The 25,498-nt window shown below is 41.5% G+C and overlaps 1 protein-coding gene across 1 annotated transcript in view; it reads left to right on the forward strand.

Moving 5' to 3' along the window:
* The window catches only part of LOC121280052 (dynein heavy chain 5, axonemal-like), a 336,766-nt gene that overhangs the window by 278,596 nt on the left and 32,672 nt on the right, over nt 1-25,498 (forward strand). Inside the window, exons 66-75 of the mRNA XM_041191681.1 lie at nt 726-1,042; nt 1,742-1,897; nt 2,098-2,280; nt 4,789-5,032; nt 5,940-6,054; nt 6,222-6,412; nt 8,250-8,371; nt 14,757-14,909; nt 16,130-16,375; nt 20,638-20,857. Of these exons, the coding sequence (XP_041047615.1) occupies nt 726-1,042; nt 1,742-1,897; nt 2,098-2,280; nt 4,789-5,032; nt 5,940-6,054; nt 6,222-6,412; nt 8,250-8,371; nt 14,757-14,909; nt 16,130-16,375; nt 20,638-20,857 (1,947 nt within the window). The remainder of the gene's footprint in view (nt 1-725; nt 1,043-1,741; nt 1,898-2,097; nt 2,281-4,788; nt 5,033-5,939; nt 6,055-6,221; nt 6,413-8,249; nt 8,372-14,756; nt 14,910-16,129; nt 16,376-20,637; nt 20,858-25,498) is intronic.

The following is a 25,498-nucleotide window of genomic DNA, read 5'->3' on the forward strand; positions in this document are numbered from 1 at the left end:
GTCCCAAGATGAAGTAGGCATGCAAAGATTCAATCAGTTCTGTAGGTGATAGTACAAAAAATCTTCCCTGCAGAATCAGGTTAGATGGGGGCCAGATGTCCAACCTGGCCAGAGTTTGCTTCTGTGTGGCCTGCCAGTCAGATGTTAAGCAGCAAACTGAAGATAAAGCCCAAAAGCTGCATAATTAAAGCAATTCAAATAACTCAAGTCTTGGTCATGTGACAGGGCGGTTTCAGGTCAAGCTATTCAGCTAATGAGGTCCCTTGTTAAAATCCATTGGGTTTTGGGCAGGTGACTGTAGAACCATTTGCACAATGTTGGAGATGAGTCACAAAAAGCTCTGCCTTTGTCCATAGCTAGCTAGTGCAGGCATCTCATCTACTATCCTTTATGTTGGCTTGGCTGGAATGTTTATACAGTGCATGGACTATTACATTCAAGGGTGTGATAGCCTTTGTCCATTTTTAAACTGCTCAGAAACTTCCAGAATTACCATCATGTGGTCAGCAGCAGCCATTTTTTCAGTCCAGCCACCTGTCCATTTAAAAAAAAACAGAATTTAAACAAAAGAATATAGAAGAGAAGCAAACTTCTTTTAGATTTTTTTCCTTCTTTATGTCATCTCGGGGGTCAACAGAATAACATTTTCTCATGCTATGCTAACTATATAGACTGAATGGCTTATTCTCATTCTATGCATTTTTATGTCCTTATGTTTGTTACAGGTAATGTATTGCTGGCTACAGCTTTTCTGTCCTATGCAGGCCCCTTCAACCAGGAATTTAGAAATCTATTGTTGAACAAATGGCAGCAAGAAATAATGTTACATAAAATTCCATTCACCATAAATCTAAATGTCTCAGAGATGCTTATAGATGGGCCCACAGTTGGAGAGTGGAACTTGCAAGGCCTTCCTAATGATGACCTCTCAATACAAAATGGAATCATTGTTGCAAAGGCAGCTCGTTTCCCACTCCTGATCGATCCTCAGGCTCAGGGGAAGACCTGGATAAAGAACAAAGAAGTGAAGAATGAACTTCAGGTAGTGGACACAAACTATGGAGATAAATGTATGGTTCCAGTACTTGTCGATCATCTTAGACCATTTTACAGCATGACAATCAAGTCATTGCATGATACCCTGATAATTCCATACAACACAACTGAAGTAGACATGAATGTTCTTCAATGAATAATTAAAATGAGTTACTGAACCAGGTAGCTGAGCCGCAAGAATACTGACTTTTATTGAGAAATTTAGAAATTTAAACACAGAGCTGTCTTAGATTGCCTGGAAATATTAGGTGTCTCATCAGCACTTTGCCAGTAGGTTAATCATGGCAAAATATTTGGGGCAAGGAGGAAGAAGAAGTGGAAGAACTTATTGTTCCACTTTGTCATGGTACTGTTTGCCAGTTGGTGATAGAGCACCATGGACAATCAGTTCCAAGACCGCATTGGAGGGACAGGAGAGCTACAAATCTACAGCAATGCTGTATAGAGATGGAAGAACAGACAAAGAGCAGAAAAGACCATTTAGGTCTTTAAATCCACTGATTACAGGCAGGACAGAAGAGAAATTAGAATTGTAAGCCCTAGAATAAAGACCAACCAAAAATGGTAAATGTTTTAGAATTGTGCCATTAGATTTATCTTTTATAAATGAAAATTTTCTAGAATATAAAACCTATAAATGTAATGTTTCATATAATGCAATAGAAGTTTTCCCCCTTTTTTACAGGTAACATCATTAAATCATAAGTACTTTAGAAATCACTTGGAAGACTGCCTTTCACTGGGAAGACCGTTATTAATTGAGGATGTAGGGGAAGAACTTGACCCAGCATTGGACAATGTGTTGGAGAAAAACTTCATCAAAACTGGGTCCACACATAAGGTAATTTATAAATATTTATATACTATTTCCTATGTATATGAATGACGCAAATTAAGTTAAATGTTTGCATCATCTATGTGGTAATATTTATATTGCAGACTTCCCTAAATTGTATGTTTAAAATATTTATTCTTGGGATATGGGCATTGCTAGCTAGACCAGAATTTATTGTCCAAAATTTGTAATGTATCTTTTTGCAGGTAAAGATAGGAGATAAGGAGATGGATGTCATGAGTGGTTTCAGACTTTACATTACAACAAAACTGGCAAATCCTGCTTATACTCCAGAGATAAGTGCTCGTACTTCAATTATTGACTTCACTGTCACCATTAAAGGTCTGGAGGATCAACTGTTGGGGCGAGCAATTCTCACTGAGAAACAGGTGATGTACATCCTTCAATTAATAATTTATCATAAATGTGAATGCAGTCTAGAATATTTACAAAGTAAAGAATAGACCTTAAATACGCAATGTATTTAGGGATTATCAATTAAAACTTGCTGGAATTCCAGAGGAAGAATGGTCATACTCACACACAGCTGTAGGAGTTGGACGCCATTCCTTCCCTGGCCCACAAGGCATTAGGAAAAGAGTAAATAAGAAATGGCATGAATGCCATTTGACCCAGGTACAGGGCTCTTATTGTTAATAACACTTATATTTACATTGCACCTTATCATGACAGGATGTCTCAAATTACTTCACACAATAAATTACCTTTAAGGCGTAATGACTGTTGTTATACAGGTCAATACTTTCTAATCCCATTCAATTTTTCCAAATTAAACTGCATATCCTCAGAAATTACCATTTCTTCTCTTATTGGGCTGAATTTTACTGGCCACTGGACAGTGGAAATGGAGGTGGGGACCATTAAAGTAGCAGGAAACATGTCAGGATAGCTATCCTGCACTGCCCCACCACCATGGAAGTTTCCCAAGTGGGCTGTGAGGCAAATTGGCTGTCTGCTCCACAGAGCCCATTTAACAGGGTTGCCAGCATTTTACTGATGCCATGTGAGTAAGCCACTGGCTTCATTGAGGCTGTTGGGTATTGCACTGCATAACATATGCTCAGCTGCAGGCAACCATTATTGAACTAACTTTATTTAAACTTCCCGAACAGAGAGGGCAACAGAAGGGGTCATATAACTGCTCAGATCTTGCGATATACCACACTCCTCCTCCGCTTGAAAAAAAACAGCTTGTACATTAAATTGTAAAATGGTTCAAATGTATTAGTTCCAAGAATACAACATGACTAAACCAACATCAACAATATCTCAAAATTTAACAGGTTGCACACTTGTTTTATTGCAGTCACAACCAAAACATATAGCTGATATTTCCAGAGTAATTTACATGTAAAAAAAGTGGGTTTCAATTCCACTTTCCCACCTGCTCCCCGTATCCCTTGACTCCCTGAGAGATCAAAAATCTATCTATCCTAGCCTTAAATACATTCAATGATGGTGCAGCCACACCCTATGTGTAGAGAATTCCAAAGATTCACAACCTTTTGAGTGAAGCAATTTCTCTTTATCTCAGTCCTAAATGATCAGCCCTTCATCCTGAAACTGTGCCCCCTTGTTCTAGATTCCCCAGCCAGGGGAAGCAACCTCCCATATCTATCCTACTAAGCTCCTTCAAAATCTTGAATATTTCAATGATTCAATAATTCACCTCTTATTATAAAATCCGGAGAATATAGACCCAATTTACTCAGCCTCTCATCATAGGACAACCCTCTCATCCCAGGGTCAATCTAACGAACCTTCACTGTATTGCCTCCAATGCAAGTATATCCTTCCTCAAATATAGTAACAAAAATTGCACACGCTATTTTAGGTGTGGTCTCATCAAAGGCCCATACAATTGTAGCAAGACTTCTTTATTCTTGTACTCCAATCCACTTATAATTAAGGTCAACATACCATTTGCTTTCTTTATTGCTCATTGTACATGCATGCTAACCTTTTGATATCCTTGTATGCGCACCCAAGTCTCTCTGAACATCAACGTTTACAAGTTTCATGCCTTTTAAAGAAAAATCTGCTTTTCTATTCTTATGACCAAATAACTTCCCCACATTATACTTCATCTGTCATCTTGTTGTCCACTCACTTAACCTGCCTATATCTCAATGCAGCCTCTTTGTGTCCTCATTACAGCTTACATTCCCACCTAGCTTTGTATTGTCAGCAAATTTAGATATGTTACTCTCTATCTCTTTGTCTAAGTCATTAATATAGATTATAAATAGCTGAGGCTCCAGCACTGATCCTTGGGCATTCCACTAGTTACAGCCCGCCAACTTGAAAATGCCCCATTTATCCCTACCCTCTGCTTCCTGTCTGTTAACCAATCCTCCATCTGTGCTAATATATCACCCCAATTCCATGAGCCCTTTATCTTGCGTATTAACATTTTGTGTGGCACCTCAATGAATATCTTTTGGAAATTCAATTATGTTACATCTACCAGGTTCCCCTTTATCTACCCTACTAGCTACATTCTCAAAAACTCTAATAAACTTGTCACAGGATTTCCCTTTCCCTGTAGTAAAATGTCGAATGCATCTGGGCTAGAGGACCCACTTTTTGGCTGAATGTCAAGGTCCTGAAGCCTGTAGTAAAATTCAAACCAATGGTTGAAATCATTTGGAGGCTGTAGTAAGAATGGATTTTTGACAAACAATTTGAAGTATTGAGACCAAAAGAATGCATTAAGGTTTAGTTAGAATGTTAAAAAATATACAGATAAAGAGATAATGTTCACTTAGTTTTTAGGACATAAAGTTCTCAAGTAGGAGAGGTGTCTCCTTTAAAACAAGGAGTACAGCTTACTTCATAATTACACTGTAAATAATTCTGTCTGCAATTTGTTTAAGGAGCTGGAGAGAGAGCGAACAAACCTAATGGAGGATGTAACTGTGAATAAAAAGAAGATGAAGGAGTTAGAAGATAACCTACTTAACCGTTTAACAACTACCCAGGGTTCCTTGGTGGATGATGAGAGCCTGATCCTAGTACTTCAAAACACCAAGCAAACAGCTGAAGAAGTAACACAAAAGCTAAAGACAGCAGCTGAGACAGAAATACAAATAAATGCTGCCAGAGAGGAGTACCGACCAGGTGGGTCACAACTCCCTGTGGAATCTGATGTGTCAAGTCAATCAGTGTATAAGCTGAGATTTATTCTTCATGACGAACACCTGGGGTTTAGTTTACATGTTTGAATTTGAATGTATTCAGATTCTAATGGTCTTTACTTTGGCTTTGAAGATCTGACTGAAACAATTGAAAACAATCTATATATATATATATATATATAAACAAAAAAACTGCGGATGCTGGAAATCCATGTTCTGTTGAAGGGTCATGAGGACTTGAAACGTCAACTCTTTTCTTCTCCGCCAATGCTGCCAGACCTGCTGAGTTTTTCCAGGTAATTCTGTTTTTGTTTTGAAAACAATCAAGTTTGACTCAGATCATGGCTTTTGACTAACAGAAAGGAAACCCTTTGGGTTTTCAGCACTACCTTTTTACTTGTACATTTGTTTTTGATTATTTGAAAATAATTAAATCTCTAGCCTTTCAGTATATATTTTTTAAAGTTCAGTACTGTTTCCTGAGATGAATGTTTGAAGATAAATGTTTAATGTGTGAATTTACAAAAAAGTCGACGAAATGTGAAAATTAGAATGTAATTTCCTGACCCAACTCTTTGAACCAGTACAAAAACAGAATTACCTGGAAAAACTCAGCAGGTCTGACAGCATCGGCAGAGAAGAAGAGTTGACGTTTTGAGCCCTCATGACCCTTTGACAGAACTGGCCCAACTCTTTGAACCAGTGTTGAATTTAAGACTGAGGATGCATAAAATTTTAGACAGCGTTATGATTTTTTTTAGACAAAGAAGAGCTTCTGTGCAATATTTGGAACCCAGTGCTGGGAAACGTTTACATTTGACATTAACATTGTCTTGCAATTAGTTATCATTGTAGTAGGTGAATTATCGCACATCTCTTTATTTTCACAGTTGCTACAAGAGGCAGCATCCTTTACTTCTTGATTGTTGAGATGAGTATGGTGAATGTGATGTATCAGACTTCTCTGAGGCAATTTCTTGGGATCTTCGACCTGTCACTAGTCAGGTCTGGTACCACATTGTATTTACTTGGATTTATCAGTCAGACTTATTTTCTTTTTTTCTGCCCACCCCATCATAATTTACAATGTAATTTCTATTTTAAATCTTTGCATGCTACATTTAATATGGTTCTTACTACATTCAATATATTTTCAAAACGAATTCCACCAGGTCTGCTAAGAGTCCATTCACCAGCAAGCGAATAGTCAGCATTATTGATTATATGACATATGAAGTCTACACATATACAGCTCGTGGATTGTATGAGCAACACAAATTCCTTTTCACACTTTTGCTCACTTTGAAAATTGATATGCAATGCCATAAAGTTAAGCATGATGAATTTGTCACACTCATTAAAGGTATGTTGGTTCAAAAGTATATCAAGTAGAACCACAACTTTTAAAAATTGTTATAATGCTTTTGTGATGGCTAAGTTGGAGAGAACAGGAACAAGAGTAAGTTTTTAACTGTAGTCAAAATTGAATAATTAAGTTTTGCTGTGAGAAGGGTCTGCCACACAGCTTCATATCAATAACAGCTTTCATTTATATAGTAATAATATCAATAAGCAATGAAGTGGAAACCATTATCTTTAATTCTGAAATTCTGTAATTACAATCGGATTAGTTTTGTTCAATGTGCTTGTCCTTGCTTCTGAAACACTGTCTAATGAAAGGATCCAATTAAGACAATAGATAAAGTGTGTTTGAAAGAAATTATGCACAGTTTTCCTCAGAAGTATTTACTTAAACCAGGTACTGTATAGATATATGACTGATTAATACTGTATCAACAAAAATATACAATGATCATAAATGTTTCATCAAATCATAGAATTTACAGCACAGGAGGCCCTTCAATCCACAGTATCAGAGCCAACTCTCAGAAATAGCAATTTACACAGTCCCCTTCCAATAGGCTTTTAAGCTTTTTTTTCAACTATTTGTTAATTTCCCTTCCAAAAAGTAGTTATTCACCTTCTCACGCTGTTTTGAGTAGGGCCTTATATCATTAACCCTCCTTTTATTCATTTGGCAAGGAGCTTAAATTTATAATCTCTAGTTAAAGAATGTAATTTGTATTAGCATAGTGTTAAATAGGAAATGTGTGTTGTCTAACAGATTTTACAAGTGATTAGCACCATAATTCTATCAATGATAATTTTGGCTTTAATTGGGTCAGGAGCTTACTTGGTTTAACATGGAATTTGTTAATAAGGCATAAGCCCTTGAGGCATTTAAGTTGTAGATGTTTTCCCGATGGATGAACTAAGATGGATCAGTCTTCCGCACTTGTATTTATTTTATGTTACAAATATTTTAATGAATGTAATTAAAATTGCTGTTAAACATTTGGGGGATGCTTTGGCTTTGCGTGTTAGTGTAAGATGAGTGATACAATTTTTATTTCCATTGACTTCAATCAGGTCGATGTAAAACAGACTGCTGATTTGCTATCACCCATTTTATACAAACTCAAAGTCAAAAGCATCCTCTTAATTTCTTCCATGGAATATTTATGACAAAGCTGATGCAGCAAGTTTCTCTCCTCTGGTCCACCTCTTTAAATTAGAAACCAATCCTTCTACAGAGACTGGAGTTAAATTGCAGAAGACAGTGCAATCTCAAACCAGCATAATACAGCCACCTGGAGGCAGTTGCAATCTCACAGTTTTAGATATAACCGACAATCTCTTGTGGTACACTGCTACTTGTGTGCTGCATATCCAAAATTGTTTTGCATCAATGCCAAAGTGGATATATAGAGCCCTAAATAGTAATTGATTTGAGGAATGTGGTGTGCTGCAAGTGTCTCCCATTTTGTGTCTTACAGCAAGCAAGTAGGATGCAACTTGCTGTTTTGTTATCAAGTAAAGCCTATAAATTTGAAAGATTAGTTTTTCTATTTGTGGATATGATTAAGAAAATACATTTTGTTGAGGGAGAATTCCTGCTATTTTACCTCCATGACTCTGTCTTTAGATCTCTTTGAACAGCTTGATATTATTCCTTGGGCAGGGAAAAAATCAATCTGCTCTGCAGATGTTCTGTATCCAACCGCCAGGAGGTCAGAGACAATGAACTCTGTAACCAATAAAGTGATACATTGAAATGTGAGCCAATAAATTTATCATGTTTTTGATTGTGGTCTAAGTATTATGTATAGCTTATATGTATCATGCCATGTAAATTCCAGGTGGTGCCTCTCTGGACCTCAAAACTTGCCCTCAAAAACCTGCCAAATGGATCCTTGATATGACTTGGTTGAATTTAGTTGAACTTAGTAAGCTTCTTCAGTTCTTAGACATCCTTTTCCAGGTAAGATTGAAGGCAACTGGTTGAACATCATTTGATGTGTTATTTTGGTGATTAATAACAATCATTCATCATGTTATGGATTCAAATTTCAGCAAATGTTGATGCATGTGATTCATGTAAATTTTTTGACGCGTTTGACCCAGCAGAACTAATAGTAGACTTAATGTCCCAATCACTTATTTAACTTAATAAAAGATTAAACTAATTTGTAAGTTTTTTTCACTCCCAACTAACCGTGCAGCTTGAAAGCTTTAACTTAAGTAAAGATGTTTTAATTTGAGTCTCTTATTTATAAGCTTCCTGCTGGTTTGAAATTCCTGTTTATTAACTGATTTCTGGTGGCTGCCTTTGAGATCTGTTGCAGGTGCACATAACAAAAGAAGTGCAGCGGCCTCAACCATTTAAAAATAGATTACAAAAACAGTTAAAGAATAGCAAAACTTCCAAGTGCTGAGATCCACTTGTCTCAGGGACAGTATGGTATACTGTATGTACAGCAATGGGAACCTGGAGGTCAGGCGACAGGAGTGATAGCTGTTGACAAATTTAAAAATGGGAAGAATAAAATGGCTGATTTTAAGAATTGAATTAGATGGCAAGTCCCCTTTTATGATTGAGCCATATATAAAAAAGATATTGTAAGAGACCTTAGGCAGATGCTTTATGGGCTAGGAAAAGGTCAGTTGGATTGCTAGAATACTGTGGGAAATCAGAAAAGAATAGCAGTGGTGTGATTTGTGGGAATTGGGAACAGAGCAACTGGTCTGGTAGGATGCTGGGGAACTGAGTGCAAAGAATCACAACTGGGTTGTTGACCTGTATTACATAAGCTGAAACACAAAAATAGACAGATTAGTGCTCCATGTTTTAACTAAAACCATACTCTCAATTTTGAGCACTGCTTTTCTGCTTTATGGTCCCTTTGATGTTTCCTCCTTGTTTTGAGACTTGGGGGAATGAGTACAAAGTATCAGGACTGATAACATGCTGAGTGCAGAGTATCAGGACCAGCAGAATGCTGGAGCAACTGAGTGCAGAATATTGGGACTGGCAGAATGTTAGATGCAGAAGACAGTGACATGCTCAGACAATGGGAGCAGATTGCCAGCACTCGGAGTGACTGGATATTATTGAGCTACAATACGCAACACTATTTCTAATGCAAAGTAACATAGTGAAAACTGGCACAGTGTCCTAAGATGTACAGTCAAATGATTGACCGGGGCACTAGAACCAGCTGCAAGAAACAAAAACAGTTGCAATTGCAATTAAAGAGATCCCGTTTGAATATAAGAAAGTGAAGTGAAACAAGCTGTAAACTAAAGATTGATGAGTATTGACATTATGTATTACGAGAACTGGAAGCAATGCAACTGCAAGGTGTATTATGATGGCCTGGTAGACAGAGCTTAATTTCTGATGAGATGCAAAGATGGGCAGCTTCAGGCTGAGTAGTAGTGGTTGTGGTGCTAGCCATCATAAGACAGTTTGAATAAATAGCAAAATGGAATCAACTCATAGGCAGGCAAGATATTCAGATGTGGTAAATCTCCTCGAGGCATCCATTTAAAGAAAACTTAATTAAAATAAAATGGAGGGGTAACAAGAATAGATATGAAGAACATTGTAGTATATTACGTAGATATGTATGTGTGTATGTGTGTGTATAGATATATATATACACATGTATATAACATGTAAGTATTTGTGTATATAATATGTGAATATAAGAATATAATAATATGTGATCAGCAGCATTGAGTTTATATTACAACCAATATGACATAACCATCTGTCCTCCCCCATCTTCTGTCAATTTATAGTATATCATATTCCAATTTTTGAATTGGAATAAAGTAATCGAGCATGTTAATGCCTTGATTTCCAAAATACATTTAGAAGGAATCCATGCAGCTCCCAGGTTTATACATCACCAAAAATTGCTGTATAGGATATTTTTGGTGTACTCAAATGTGATTCTTCTAAGAGCCTCTATGAGTGAAATAAGAAGCCAAAGGTGCAGTTGCCAGCCTGCCCTGTTCACTGCATCTGCCCGGTCAAACTGTTCTGTTTAGAAGAGAGCTTCACACATGACTGAGGTTATAGACACACACAAATAATTCATGTCCCTAAATGATTAAATTCATATGCAGTATCCAGGTACTGCAGCAGACACATTGGGTAGATTTTACCAAAATAGACCTGCTCATAGCAAGGGGATTGGCAATGGATCAGTAACCTTTTGTATTAATGGACTTTGCCATGGCTCTTTAGCTCAGCTCTGCCATTAACATCCCTCTCCCAGGTTTCCTGACCTATCACAGAATATGAGCTTGTTACAACCTGCACTCTATCAATGGAAACTTCTCTTGTTAAAGGGGCCCTGGAAAAGATTAGAATGGTTGAATTATACATTGCTACCAAGGCTTCAGCAACCATAGGAATGGAAAGAAGACGTGGGAAAGCAGCCCTCACTGTCCCTTGTCCACCACAACCCTGGATCTCTAACTATTCCCTAGAGGTCCTATTGTGGAATCTGAGGGACTGCTGCGAAGTGGTGTTTCCTGCAGACGGGAGAAAGAGGCCAATTTTTCAAACTAGGCAAGCATGGATGGAAATGGCTGAGGAAATGAGCAGCAGGAATGTGATCCCTCAAATCTGGAAACAGCACCCCAAGAGTTTTAATGACTTCATGTGGGCTGAAGATTTGAATGGCATCCCACTTTTTTCCACACTCTGACTTCCCCAGCATTCTCCTACAACATTATTTATAAATGAATTAAAAATAAATTAATTAACACATAATAAAGATGGCAGGGCAAGTGATGTTTTGCAACTGCAGTATGTGGGAATTCCTGGACACCGAAGCGATCCAGGGCAAACATGTCTGCGGTAAGTGTCTGTGGCTTGAGGAGCTTTGGCTCAGAGTCAGAGGCCAAACTGCAGACACTATGATGTATTGGGGTAGGGTGGAAGGGGTGGTGGTGAGTGAAGTTACCTGGATACTTTGTACCAGAAGGCAATCACACCCTTTAGGATAGGGTCTTCTGATTTGGTAAGTAGTTATGGACAGGAGGGTGTGACTGCAAGTGATATAGGTATGGGGACCCAGAAGGTAGAAGTGGAGGAGCCTCAGACTTTGCAATTGTCCAATGGGTTCAAGGTTCTTGCAGCCTGTATGGATGAAAGTGGTGGCTGCGGGTTAGATGAGTAAACTGACCATAGCACCATGGTACTGGCGACCATTCAAGCAGGGGAAGTTAATAGGAATATAGTGGTAGCTGGGAACAGTATAGTCAGGGAGATAGACACAGTTCTCTGCAGCCAAGAGTGGGAGTCCAGACGACTGTGTTGCCTGCCTGGTGCCAGGGTTCCAGACATTTGCTTCGGGCTGGAGATAAACATTCAGCAGGAAGGGGAGGATCCAGTGGTTGTGATCCACATGGTCCATATCTACCAATAACATAGGTAGAACTAGGAAAGAGGTTCTGTTGAGGGGGTATGAGCAGAAAGGGGTGAAATTAAAAAGCAGAGCCTGAAAGGTAATAATCTCTGGATTACTACCTGAGCCGTGAGCAAATTGGTGTAGGGTAAATCAGATTAGAGAGTTAAATGCACAGCTCAAAGATTGGTATGGGAGAAATGGGTTTCAATTCATGGGATTCAGCACTTGGGGAAAGTGGGAGCTGTACCATTGGGACGGTCTTTACCTGAACCATGCTGGGACAAGTGTTCTGACAAGTCATAGAACTAGGGTGATAAAGAGAGCTTTAAACTCAATAAGGGGGCAAGGGATCAAGTTTGGGAAGATGTAATAAATTAAATAGAGAAGACAAGACAAGAGAGCAAGGTAGGAATAAGAGAAATGATGATTAGTGCATGGTAGGAAGGGACCTTCCTAAAATAGACCTAAAATTGCACCAGCAGATAAGGCTAGAGGTTACAAAAAAGTAAAACGACAGAACCAAAAGCTCGGTATATGAATCCATTCATAACGAAAGAGATGAATTGACAGCGCTAAAAGAAATAAATAAAAATGATTTGATAGCCATTACAGAGACATGGCTGCAGGATGACAATGACTGGGATCTGAATATTCAAGGATACATAACATTTAGGAAGGACAGGAAGCTAGGAAAAGGTGGAGGGGTCACTTTGTTAATTAAGATGACATTGATACAATTGAAAGAGATGACCTTAGTCCTGGAGATCAAGATGTAGAATCAGTTTAGGTATAGATGAGAAATAGTAAAGGCAAGAAATCACTTGTGGTTTATAGGCCCCTAACAGGAACCGCAGCGTAGGACAGGGTACATAGGAAGAAATAATGGGGGCTTGTGGGAAAGGTACAATGATAATCATGGGTGATTTTAATTTACATATAGATTGGACAAATCAGATTGGCAAATGTAGCCTGGATAATGAGTTCATAGAATGTTTTCAGGACAGTTTCTTAGAGTAGCACATTTCAGTACCGACCAGAGAGCAGGCTGTACTAGATCTGGTGATATGCAATGAAACAGGATTAATTAATGACCTCATAGTAAATCACCCCAAGGTATCAATGATCATAATATGATTGAATTTCACATTCAGTTTTAAGGAGAGAGGAGTGGATCTAAGACTAGTGTTTTAAACATAAATAAGGGAAATTATGAGGTGATAAAGACAGAGCTGGCTAAAGTGAACTGGAAAATTAGGTGAGGGGCTAGGTCAGTAGAGATGCAGTGGCAGACATTTAAGGAGATATTTCAGAAAAAGATGTATTTCAGTGAGAAAGAAAATGATATTCTCTAAGGGAAAAGCATACTCTCTGTGGCTAGCTAAATAAATTAAAGTATCAAATTGAAAGAAAAAGTGTATAATTCCACAAAGATGAGTGGCAGTCAGAAGTGGACAGATCATGAAGAACAGCAAAGAATGACTGAAAAATTAATAAGAAGGGAGAAATTAGAGTACACAAGAAAGCTAGCTAGAAATACAAAAACAGATAGTAAGAGTTTCTACAGAGGTTTAAAAAGGAAAAGAGTAAATAAAGTGAACGTTGGTCCTCTAGAGAGTGAGAATGGGGAATTAATAGTGAGAAATAAGGAAATGGCGGATGAACTGAACATATATTTTGCAACTGTCTTCGCTGTGGAGGATACAAGTAATATATCAGAAATAATTGTGAATTAGGAGGTGATAGGTTGGGAGGAACTGAAAGAATAATAAGTACTAGGGAAAGGGTACTGAGAAAATTATTAGAACTAAAAGCTGACAAGTCCCCAGGTCCTGATGGACTTCATCCAGGTCCTGATGGACTTCATCCACTTAAAGGAAGTGGCTACTGAGACAGTAGTTGCATTGCTTTTAATTTTCCAAAGAGATTTGTGTATTTGGAGCACAAATCAGACTGTCAGGTGTAGAGATCAGTGTCCTCATATTGCAACCTGGTCAATTTTCCAGGGCCAGAATTTTGCGTTCAGCATGCAGGCTCGGCGGGAGCGGGTGGGGGCGATCAGGAAGCTGACTGCCGCCCACAATCGGCTCTGCATCACCATTTTACACTGGCGGGCCAATTAAGGCTTGGCCTGCGTGGATCATAAGCAGTGAGCGCTACCTGGGTGGGGGAGGAGGAGGGAGAGTTGGGTCTAGCTCGCAGTTTGCACATGCACGCAAAAGAGTGCTTCAATCTCCCTGAGGCACAGAGCTGCTTCAGGGAGATTGAAGCATTTTTTAAGAAAATTAATAAATGCAGTAAAAATTGAATGAAATGTCCCGTCATATGATTGTGTCACATGAGATGGAATATGTTTTTAATGTCAAAATAAAGGTTTTATTTAATTAGTATTAGCTTTAGGAAACCTCATCCAGCTCATGGATGAGGCTTCCTAAAAAATGTAAAGGAAGCTTGGCCTTTTCACCTGCCCGCCAATTGTTAGGCTGGATGGGCAGTGTAAATTTCAAGTTATTTAGGTCCTTTATGGCCTTAAAAGGCCTTTCAATTATCAGCGGACGCGCAGCCGACTCCGGCGCACATCCACCGAATGAAATATCATGCAGGTGCGCAGTGACATTGGGACACACGCTCAATGTCATCACACGTCATATTACGTCCCAGCGTGTCAGCTGCACACCCGCACGCCGAAGATAAAATTCTGACCCAGGTGTTTATTTCAATGAATGTAAAATCAGGTGAGTTGCAAACTGGGCAGGCTGAACTGTGTGCTTGATGCAGGAATGCTGGCACTGAGAGGCAATGCTAACCTTAATTGTTTTGATTTTGAGCCTTTATTGTACGTAATATGAGATCTTTCGTGAATGGAATTTTACAGAAGAATTCCATTTCCTAAGGGTGCTTATGTTCTAGTAATTGTCAGCTGTTTATCTATTACATTTGTAGATTGCTCGAAATGAGAAGCAATGGAAAAACTGGTATGATAAAGATGCTCCAGAAGAGGAGGTGTTTATACCTGATGGCTACCATCAATCTCTGGGTTGTTTTGGCAAGCTTTTACTGGTCCGATCCTGGTGTCCCGACAGAACAATTGCACAGGTGGAACTTTTTGAAACAAAAACTGGATTAATAATTTCCTCAGTAAAACCAGCACTTTGGCATTGAAATGCATAGAAATTATGTAACAGAGGCAGGCTGTTCCGCCCAGCCAAACTGTGTAGGTGTTTATCTGGCACACATTCCTAATCCTGTGTACTCTGCTGTCATATCTATTTATTCCATTTCACCCAGTTTATTTCCAAAGTTTCAGCTTGCAATATTTGCACTTTATCAAGGCATTATCAACTATTCCTACGACATGCCTAATTAAATTGTCAATCTTCCCCAACAAGTGTCATCTGATACTGCTTGATTCCACTGCAGTTCATTTGATAGTCTTGTTCTTACCCTCCCCACAAGAAGCCACTGCTTTAAATTATCTAGAAACAATAATCTGCTCTCTGGATGTTCTTGCTTTAGCCTGTCACTCTTTGTTTTCCTGATAGTCACCACTCCTTTTTCAACAACTGCTAGCTCCCTCTTTATAAGCAGGGTTACTGCCTCTGAAACTCTTTTTCCAGAAACATTTCTCCTTCACTGATGCATTGAATCGTCTCCAGCTTCTGTGATTATAAACTGAAATAATCTCAGGTGGAGACAATTTTCTCAGGTATTTTTCCATGTTAACTTGAAACTCCCACATCTTGCAGAAACAGCACATCTCTGCTCTTCCTCCAATGCCACTCTTAAAACTTCATCTAGTTTATAAATAAAAGAACAGTTGACTTCCCAATTCTTCAATGAGCAAGAAAGAGGCATATACAATGAATATCACCTTTTAAGATTTACTCATTGGTATTATGTAGGCAAACACAGAAGCCTGGATTATGTGGAATGGGGTTTGAATCCACAATCTTTTGAGTTGGAGGCAAGAGTGAAAATAATATGCTCTGGGCCAAGCTAACAATAGTTATAGGTGTGACTGTTTCTTAAAATGAGTGACCTCACTGCCTCCTTGACTGAGGTCAGGTAACTGTGCATAGTTCCCTGTCAGGTGTTGCATTTACCCAATGGATTATAAGAGTCAACAGTTTAATGGGATGATTTTCACGGAACCCAATTGCATTTGTGTTTGGCCTCAGTAAGAACTGCTGAAATGTTGCACTTAGCAATGATTTTGAATTTTTGCGATAATTTATTTTAAGATATCTTAACAACGTAGGGACAATATATTTGCCTTTTAAAATCAAAAGCTCCAATACTTATTTTTATGTATCTAGGCCCGCAAATATATCATCGATTCTATGGGTGAGAAGTATGCGGAAGGTGTTATTCTGGACCTTGAGAAAAGCTGGGAGGAATCTGACACCAGGACCCCCCTCATCTGTTTTCTCTCCATGGGCTCTGATCCTACAGACCGCATCATTGCCCTTGGAAAGAGACTGAAAATTGAGACTCGCTATGTTTCTATGGGTCAGGGTCAAGAGACACATGCACGCAGATTGCTTCAGCAGACGATGTCAAGTGTAAGAGGATTATCATTCACCAATTTATGTAAAAACCTGTCCCTTACAGATATCTGTGTTCCTTACACACTATCTGTGTGGTCAAAGATAGTAATTATCTCTGTTCTCTTTAAATTGCCAAATTAGTTCAGTTAGCATGTTTCTTTGAGATCTTTTAGTTTTGTTACGTAAAGATCTTGAGAATAATCTACTGTTGTGGAGATTTGAACCACCTCCTATGTCAATGTATTGCCACAGGGCATTGAAGCATCAACACAAGAATGCTGAGAATTGAGAATAATCCCAATCTCTTTTACTGCATAAACTCCTGATCTCAGCAATTTAATGGAGCGAGTTCCCAAATGGAGGCCAGACACTCTTCAATAAAGAAGTGGGAAAAAATCAGGAAGAGAGTCAACTTAGGGACATTAGTGTAAAATCCACAGAGGTGAAGAGTAAATTACTAATAGTTGTTTGGTGGTATAGAACTTGAGTATTGCTAACAAAAGGAGACACGTCTAAGCTTTTCATCCTGCACTCAACAGGACACTCAGAAGAATTTTTTAAATTCTTTACGGAATGTGGCTAGACCAGCAATTACTGCCCTTCCCTAATTGCCCTTGAGAAGGTGGTGGTGAGCTATCTTCATGAACTGCTGCAGCCCCTGTGCTGTAGGTACACCCACAGTGCTGTTAGTGAGGGAGTTCCAGGGTTTTGAACCAGCGGCAGATACACTTCCAAGTCAGGATGGTGAGTAGCTTGGAGGGGAACTTCTAGGTGGTGGTGTTCCTACGTGTCTGCTGTCCATGTCCTTCTAGATGGTAGCGGCCATGGGTTTGGAAGGTGCTGCCTAAAGAGCCTTGGTGAGTTTCTGCAGGGCATCTTGCAGATTGTACACACACTGCTGCCACTGTTCGTGGAGAGAGTGAATGTTTGTTGATGGGGTGCCAGTCAAGAAGGTTGCTTTGTCCTGGATGGTGTCAAGCTTCTTGAGTGTTGTTGGAGCTGCACTTATCCAGGCAAGTGGAGAGTATTGCATCATACTCCTGACTTGTGCTTTGTAGCTGGTGAACAGGCTTTGGAGAGTCAGAAGGAGAGTTACTCACCACAGAATTTCTAGCCTCTGACCTGCTCTTGTAGCCACAGTATTTATGTGGCTAGTCCAGTTCATTTTCTGATCAATGGAAACCCCCAGGATGTTGATCATAGGGGATTCAGTGATGGTAATGCGATTGACTGTCAAGGGGCGATGGTTAGATTCTCTCTTGTTGGATATGGTCATTGCCTGACACTTGTGAATGTTACTTGCCACTTGTCATCCCAAGCCTGGATATTGTCCAGTTCTAGCTGCATTTGCACATGGACTGCTTCAGTATCTGAGAAATCATGAAAGGTGCTAAACATTGTGCAATCATCAACAAACATCCCCACTTCTGACCTTATGATGGAAGGAAGATCATTGATGAAGCAGCTGAAGATGATTGGGCTTAGGACACTACCCTGAGGAACTTCTGCAGTGATGTCCTGAAACTGAGATGATAGATTTCCAACAACCACCATCTTCCTTTGTGCTAGGTATGACTCCAACCAGTGGAGAGTTTCCCCAATTCACATTGACTCCAGTTTTGCTAGGGCTTCTTGATGCCATATTTGGTCAAATGCTGCCTTGATGTCAAGGGCAGTCACTCTCACCTCACCTCTGGATTTCAGCTCCTATATCCATGTTTGAACCAAGGCTGTAATGAGGTCAGGAGCTGAGTGACTCTGGCAGAACCCAAACTGGGCGTCAGTGAGCAGGTCATTGCTAAACATGTGCCATTTAACAGCACTGTTGATGACCCCTTCTGTCACTTTACTGATGATCGAGAGTAGACTAATGAGGCAGTAATTGGCCGGGTTGGATTTGTCCTGCTTTTTGTGTACAGAACATACCTGGGCAATTTCCCACATAGCCAGTGTTGTAGCTGTACTGAAACAGCTTGGCTAGGAGCGCAACAAGTTCTGGACACCAGTCTTCAGAACTATTGCCAGTATATTGACAGGGTCCATAGCCTTTGCAGTATCCAGTGCCTTCAGCCGTTTCTTCATATCACATAGAGTGAATCAAATTTGCTGGGGACCTTGAGATGGATCATCCATTCAACACTTCTGACTGAAGATCGTTGCAAATGCTTCAGCCTTACCTTTTCTACTGATGTGCTAGGCTCCCCCATCATTAAGGATGGGGATATTTGTGGTGCCTTCTTCTCCAGTGAGTTGTTTAATTGTCCACCCCTTTCATGATTGGATGTAGCAGGATTGCAGAGCCTAGATCTGATCTGTTGATTGTGGAATCACTTAGCATGTCTATCACTTGCTGCTTATGCTGTTTGGCATGCAAGTAGTCCTGTGTTGTAGCTTCACCAGGTTGACACTTAATTTTTAGGTACGCCTTGTGCTGCTCCTGGCATGCCCTCCTGCACTCTTCATTGAACCAGGATATATCCCTGGCTTGGTGGTAATGGTAGAGTGGGGCATATGCCGGGCCATGAAGTTATAGATTGTGCTCAAGTATAATTCTACTGTTGCGGATGGCCCACAGTGCCTCCTGGATGCCCAGTCCTGAGTTGCTAGATCTGTTCGAAATCTATTATCCATTTAGCATGGTGGCAGTGCCACACAATACCCTCATGGTATTGGATGGTATCCTCAACGTAAGAGGGAAAACAACAATTTATACTGTATGTGAAGAGTGTGCTGATTGGTTGGCAAGTGGCATTACCATGGAGAATGCACCATTGATGATGACTGACATTTAGCTGCCACGCCTTGTTTGCAATTTAAACCTGATTGGTCAAGGTATTGCCCTGAGGGATGAGTCAGTGAATGGTGTCACTTATTCTGTTTAGTTGAAACAGGTGCACCGTATTTTCTGTCTGCAAAGAACAGGGCCCTGTAGCTTACAGCACAGAAAAATGTGCCACACTGTGAGCCCAACTGACAATCTTAAATCGGTTTTCAGTGTAATTCTTAGTACATTGAGGATTATTTAGCAAATGTTGTCCAATTGCGGAATCACATCTAATTTTGGACACTGCGTTTTGAGTTTTGCAATTATGGGTTGGTCGGGTACGGTCTGTACCCTGCCTGTTGCGAACAGTGGCTGGGACATGCTGTTTGATACGATCCGCCAATCTTTGGCATGTAAGGTCTACATACCTAGCATCACATATACTGCATTACTCACTCGTGTGATAGGCAGGACATCTTTTTTGGCTTGACGATCTCTATCATGGTCTACCACAAGCCTACCTTCACTGGTCAATATATGTATTAGCATTCTTACAGTTCCACACGCTGTAAGATTCGTCTTGTAAATAGGTTCCAAGCCTTTTGCTCACCATGCAAGCTTGATGCTGAAATAGGGCGCATCAATGGTATCCTGCAGGATAATGACTACCCTGATCAGATCATTTCACACTGTATATCATGCAAACTCATGAATGGACCTAAGGCTGTCACTTTTTGGCTCTGAAAAGTGCCCAGTATACCTTAGATTACCCTGGAAGGGCAAGGTATCTCAAAATTTGAGCAACAGGTGAAGCTAGCTGTTTCATGCTGCTACTATGCAGTAGCAACACGAGTGGTATTTGCCATGAACAGGGTGCTGCCATCAAAAAGCATATCCCAGCCACTGTTCACAATGGACAGGGTACAGGACATACCCAGCCGGCCCGGGTTTTCAAAATTCAAAACACAGTGTCCAATGTTAGATGTCATTCTGCAATTGGACAACATTTGCTAAATAATCCTCAATGTGCTAAGAATGACACTGCCAACCAATTTAAGATAGTCAGTCGGGTTTGCAGTGTGGCACATTTGCGTGTACTGGAAGCTATATTTATTAAGACACAAGGCCCTGTTCTTTGCAGGCAGAAAGAGCATGTTCATACATTGCACCTGACTCATTACTCGGGGCAATGCCTTGACCAATCAGGGTCAAGCTACCTGGTTTAAATTTCAAATAATGCTTGGCAGTTAACTGTCAGTCACCATCAGTGGTGCATTCTCCTTGGCAATGCCACTTGCCAGCTAATCAGCACTCCCTTCACATACAGTATAATTTATTGTTTTTCCCCCTTATATCAGTATTCTTGCGAGTGCCCTGATGAGTGCAAGATGAAAAGCTTAGACATGTCTCTTTCAGTAAATTACCAAATGTTTTCACCTTTAAATAATAACTGTGTTTTGCGTTGGCTTCTAAATTCATATGCAATGAATTGGCTTTTGGGATTCATTTTTAGGGAGGTTGGGCTTTACTTCAGAACTGCCACTTGGGACTGGATTTCATGGATGAATTGATGGACACAATTACAGAAACTGAGACTATTCAGGACTCATTCCGACTGTGGATAACAACTGAGGTCCACAGGCATTTCCCTATTACTCTGCTGCAAATGGCGATAAAGTTTACCAATGAACCACCTCAAGGATTAAAAGCTGGTCTGAAACGAACATACACAGGTAGAAAAGTCAATTTCTAGATTATCATATGCAGTAATTTTATGCTTTAATGACTTCCCTATGTATCCATCAATGCAAATTGGGTTCAAACCTGATGAAAGTTTTAAAATGACTTTCCCTCCTTTAATGTCCTCTCCTCACCTGAAGGCACTGACTACGCTGGTAGATGGTTCTACGAGCTCTGGCTGCTCTCCTTGCACCTTACTTAAGTTACCATTCTTCATATGTTGGCCATGTCAGTGAGCAGGATATCCAAATATGGGGAGGGAAGGGGTACTGTATCCCAATTGTATCCTCACCCAATGTCCACATATGCCATGAGGAGTCACTACATTGATAATGATCAGGAACAGGAACCCCATCTCGTTGAAAAGATTGAATTGTCTTTTTGAGTCCAGGAATTGCCTTGAGCTTTTGTTTAATTAAAACTATCCAAATTAATTATTTGTCTAAAATGAAGCACAAATTATTGGAATTTGAATAGGTAATCCACATTTGGATAAAAACAAAAAAACTGCGGATGCTGGAAATCCAAAACAAAAACAGAATTACCTGGAAAAACTCAGCAGGTCTGGCAGCATCGGCGGAGAAGAAAAGAGTTGACGTTTCGAGTCCTCAGGGTCATGAGGACTCGAAACGTCAACTCTTTTCTTCTCCGCCGATGCTGCCAGACCTGCTGAGTTTTTCCAGGTAATCCACATTTGGATATCAACTGTCCCCTAAGTTGCCATTCGTATTTGATCAAATCTTTATAATGGACTGAGACAGGAGTTTTTTTAAGAGGTTTCCTGTACATTAAGGAATTCAGCCTAAGATGTAACAGAAGACTGCACAATTTCATATGAAGGTGGCAAACAGTGTCTACATTAAACAACGTCTACATGGAAAATAAAGAGCAATTTTATGCTCAGTTGGTAAATGTATACCAATCCATTTCTCTCTTCCTATGCTCGTTGCCACAAAGCCACTTATTCTGAATATAGTTTCTCCTTTTTCTTTTACTACAATCTCTTTACCTTTTACTGCTCTTCATTATAACATCTCCACTAACAGCTATGCATCTTCCCCAAGTATAAGATTAAGGGTGGAATCGTCCGTGCACGCTGGCAATGGGTGTGCTTTGCGGCGTGAGCGGACAATATGGCAAGAAGGCCAAAAATCGGTTTCACGATGTTGTGAAACCAGTTTGTGATTGTCCGCTCAGCCTGTCGATGGTGGGCCATGTTTCCTGCCATCAGACATCGGGAACCTCATTGTACACCTGTATATCATTATCAGGCCAGCCCACCGAAATCATCCCCTCCTGCTGCATCATCTGCCCACGTCGGCACAATTGCATGCCGATGTGTTTCACAACAACGTATATAAAACGTGCACTTGCCAAGCTACACTTTGAGGGGAGCTCGGAGGTGAGTACACAGTAACGTTGCATAGTGCTTGCCTGAGTCGCCTGTTGGACTTCAAGGTTGAGGTGCGTTGGAGGTGTGGGGGCAAGGGTTTCCCTGTGGTTGAGGCAACTTGGGGGTGGGGGCAAGGGCTGCTCTGCAGTTGAGGCACATTGGAGTGGGGGCAAGGACTGTTCTGCAGTTGAAGATAATGCACAAGCACATGCGGTGTTGCGGCGGGAGGGAAACATTAGGGAAACCTTATATAAAGTGACCATTCCTCTGCAGCTGACACAGCTCAGACACAGCCACTAGACATGCATGGAGTTGGGCCTCTAGCTTAACTGCCCACTCAAGCAATGCCAAGACATGCAAGTGCTCCAGACGTTTTCACCACTTGGGCACAGACTGCAAACTAATGAGCATTTTAGTGGACTGCACAACAGTTGGATGACTGGGCATGTTGTACAATCTCCTTGCTAAAGCTGGCCATGGAGCAATCATAGTTGGAGATACTCACAGCCCCTTGCTATGTTATCATCCCAGTTTGGACCAGTCTCCCCCATGGTTCAAACTAACAGGTGCTGCCTTGCAGTGCAAGTTCAGAGAATGCCTACGACTGAGCTGAGAGCACAGCAAGCAGTCCAATGGTCAAAGCTGCTGCCAATCGCTCAGGTGAAGTGGGACAGAGGAAGGTGAGATTTCAGGCAGCCATGCAGCACACCACACACTGGCCATCCAAGTGGTGGCCAGCAATCCCCGGGATGCATTAAGAGGCCTTCAAACTTAACCAAGAGAGGATCTTAGTATACACAAGCTAACCCACATGTCTTTCTCTTTCATCCTGCAGGAGCACATCAGGAGCATGGAGCCTGGTGAACTAGCTGTATGCCTCATGGCATACAGAGAGCGTGGAGACAACGGGAGAGACAGCAACGGAGGCACCTGGCTACGCAGAGAGAGGAGCAGCACCCTCAGGAAGATGGGGCGGCCGGGGCTCCCACACACGGTGTTGAAGAGCCACAGTGATCCCTCGTTGTTCAGCGCCTAGCTAGATCCAGGGTCTATCGACACCACCTTTCATTCCTGCAGGTGACCGAGAACCAGTGTCGCCGAAGACTGTGCATGTCTAGAGAACTGGTCGGTCACATCTGCCAACTACTGCAGGATTTGGGGACATGGAGGGCATCAACTGCCAGTGGCTGTGAAAGTGACCATGGTGCTCAATTTGTACTCCAGTTTCTCCTTTCAGGGCCCCACAGGTGACCTCTGTGGGATATCACAAGCCTCCACCCACAAATGCATCCATGAGATCACGGATGCCATCTTCATGAGGCCACACAACATTATGCATTTGATCTGGGACCGAGAGAGCCAGGATGCAGGAGTGATTGGATTTGCTCAGACCTCAGGTTTCCCACAGGTGCAGGATGCCATCGATTGCACTCACATGGCACTCAGATCTCCATTGCAACAAGGGGTCAACTATTTCAACTGCAAGGGCTTCCATTCACTGAATGTGCAGCTGATGTGCAACCAGCACAAACATATCCTGCAGGCCTGTGCACTGTTTCCTGGCATTGTCCATCTCAGTCAGTCACAGATCCCTGACATCTTCCAGGGTCCACAGAGGCTGCAGGGCTGGCTCCTCAGGAACAAGGGCTACCCACAGAGGCCGTGGCTGATGACACTTCTGCAGCAGCCTCAGACTGCAGCAGAGCAAAGATATAATAAGGCTCATGCTGCAACTCACAACTTGGCGGAGCAAACCATTGGAATGCTGAAAGTGAGGTTCCAGTGCCTGGTCTGGAGCCCTGCAATACAATCCACAGAGGGTGTCACGCATCATCATTGCCTGTTGTGCCCTTTACAACCTGGCGCTACAACGGGGAGACGAGCTGGCTGAGGAGGAGGTGCAGCAGCTGGAGGTCTCCTCAGATGAGGAGGATGTCAATGGTGATGAGGTTGAGGAGGTCCCCGAAGGTAAGGATGACGGCGATGAGGCCCTTGCCAGATGAGGCAGGTGCACTCGGGATGCCCTCATAGTTGCTATGGAGGATGATTACGACATGCAGTGAGGAGACACCATGGGTCCTCACATTGCATCTGTGAATGTTTAACTCCAGTTTGGCTTATGGCAGCGCACATACTCTCTGTGATAATGTTCCTCTCATAGAGACGCAGTGGAGGCCCTGATAGTCACCTGATTGCAGGAGGATGATGACAACATGCAGTGAGGACACTCCATAGATCTTCACATAACCTCTGAGAATGTCTGACTTCTGTCTGGCCGAGGGCAACTTGCTTGCGCTCTGTGATCAGGGTCATATCATACAGATGCAGCCATGAAACTTTTAAAAGCATCTGATCCCTTGTCCACTTTCAACACCTGAGCCGTTCAGGAGCACAGTGTCACTGGTCACAGATGCTGAAGAAATGGGGGCCGGCCCCACCTTAAAGGTACTGAGAGCACATTGAGAGAATGACAGAACTTTGTGATGCCTGCCCACGACATTCCGGCAGCAATGACCAGCACCGAGGTGCAGGCATCAGTAATGTGTCCAGCAAGTGTGAGGCCGGACCATCATTTTGGTGTGAAGGCTGCAAAAAGCACCAGGAAGAGGCCCTGGACTGAGACACCTGCCTTTATATTCTGCAGAAAGGTTTCACACGTGAGTGACATGAACACTGCTCATCAGAACAAGGAGGCATAGGCAGAGAGACATCCCTGGGAGTTTATTGACAATAGTGAACATTATGTACAAGTGATTAACACCCGTGTCCCAGGATTGCAATTACATCTCCTTAACTTTTCTAACCTGACTCCTGACTCCTCCTGACTCCTACGCCTTGTCTGTGATGACCTTGGTGGGTGTCTTCTGGAGGGCTGCTGTGTGGCAATGGCATCCTCCTCGGCCTGTGGAGCTGCTGAGGTCACAGGAAGAGGGGATTTGGATGGGCCAGACATTCCCAGAGTCATCTGGATGGATGGCCCCGGGGGGTGCCACCTGCTGATCCTCCTCCCTAAGGGTGCCCAACTGCCCCTGGCTGACTCCTTGAGGGGAAGGGGTAGCAGGAGTGAGATCGGGCTGCCCCGCAGCCCTCTCACGTACACACTGTTTGAGGCCAACTATGGCGTTGGCGATAGAGTTCAGCCCATGCCACAGTGCAGGACCAATGTCTTGGACCAAGGTCTCCATGGCAGCCGCCATCCTACCAGTGTTGACCTCGGTGCATTGCAATGCTGATGCTATCA

The sequence above is a fragment of the Carcharodon carcharias genome, chromosome 7 (genome assembly GCF_017639515.1).
Source record: "Carcharodon carcharias isolate sCarCar2 chromosome 7, sCarCar2.pri, whole genome shotgun sequence".
NCBI classification, from domain to species: Eukaryota; Metazoa; Chordata; class Chondrichthyes; order Lamniformes; family Lamnidae; genus Carcharodon; species Carcharodon carcharias.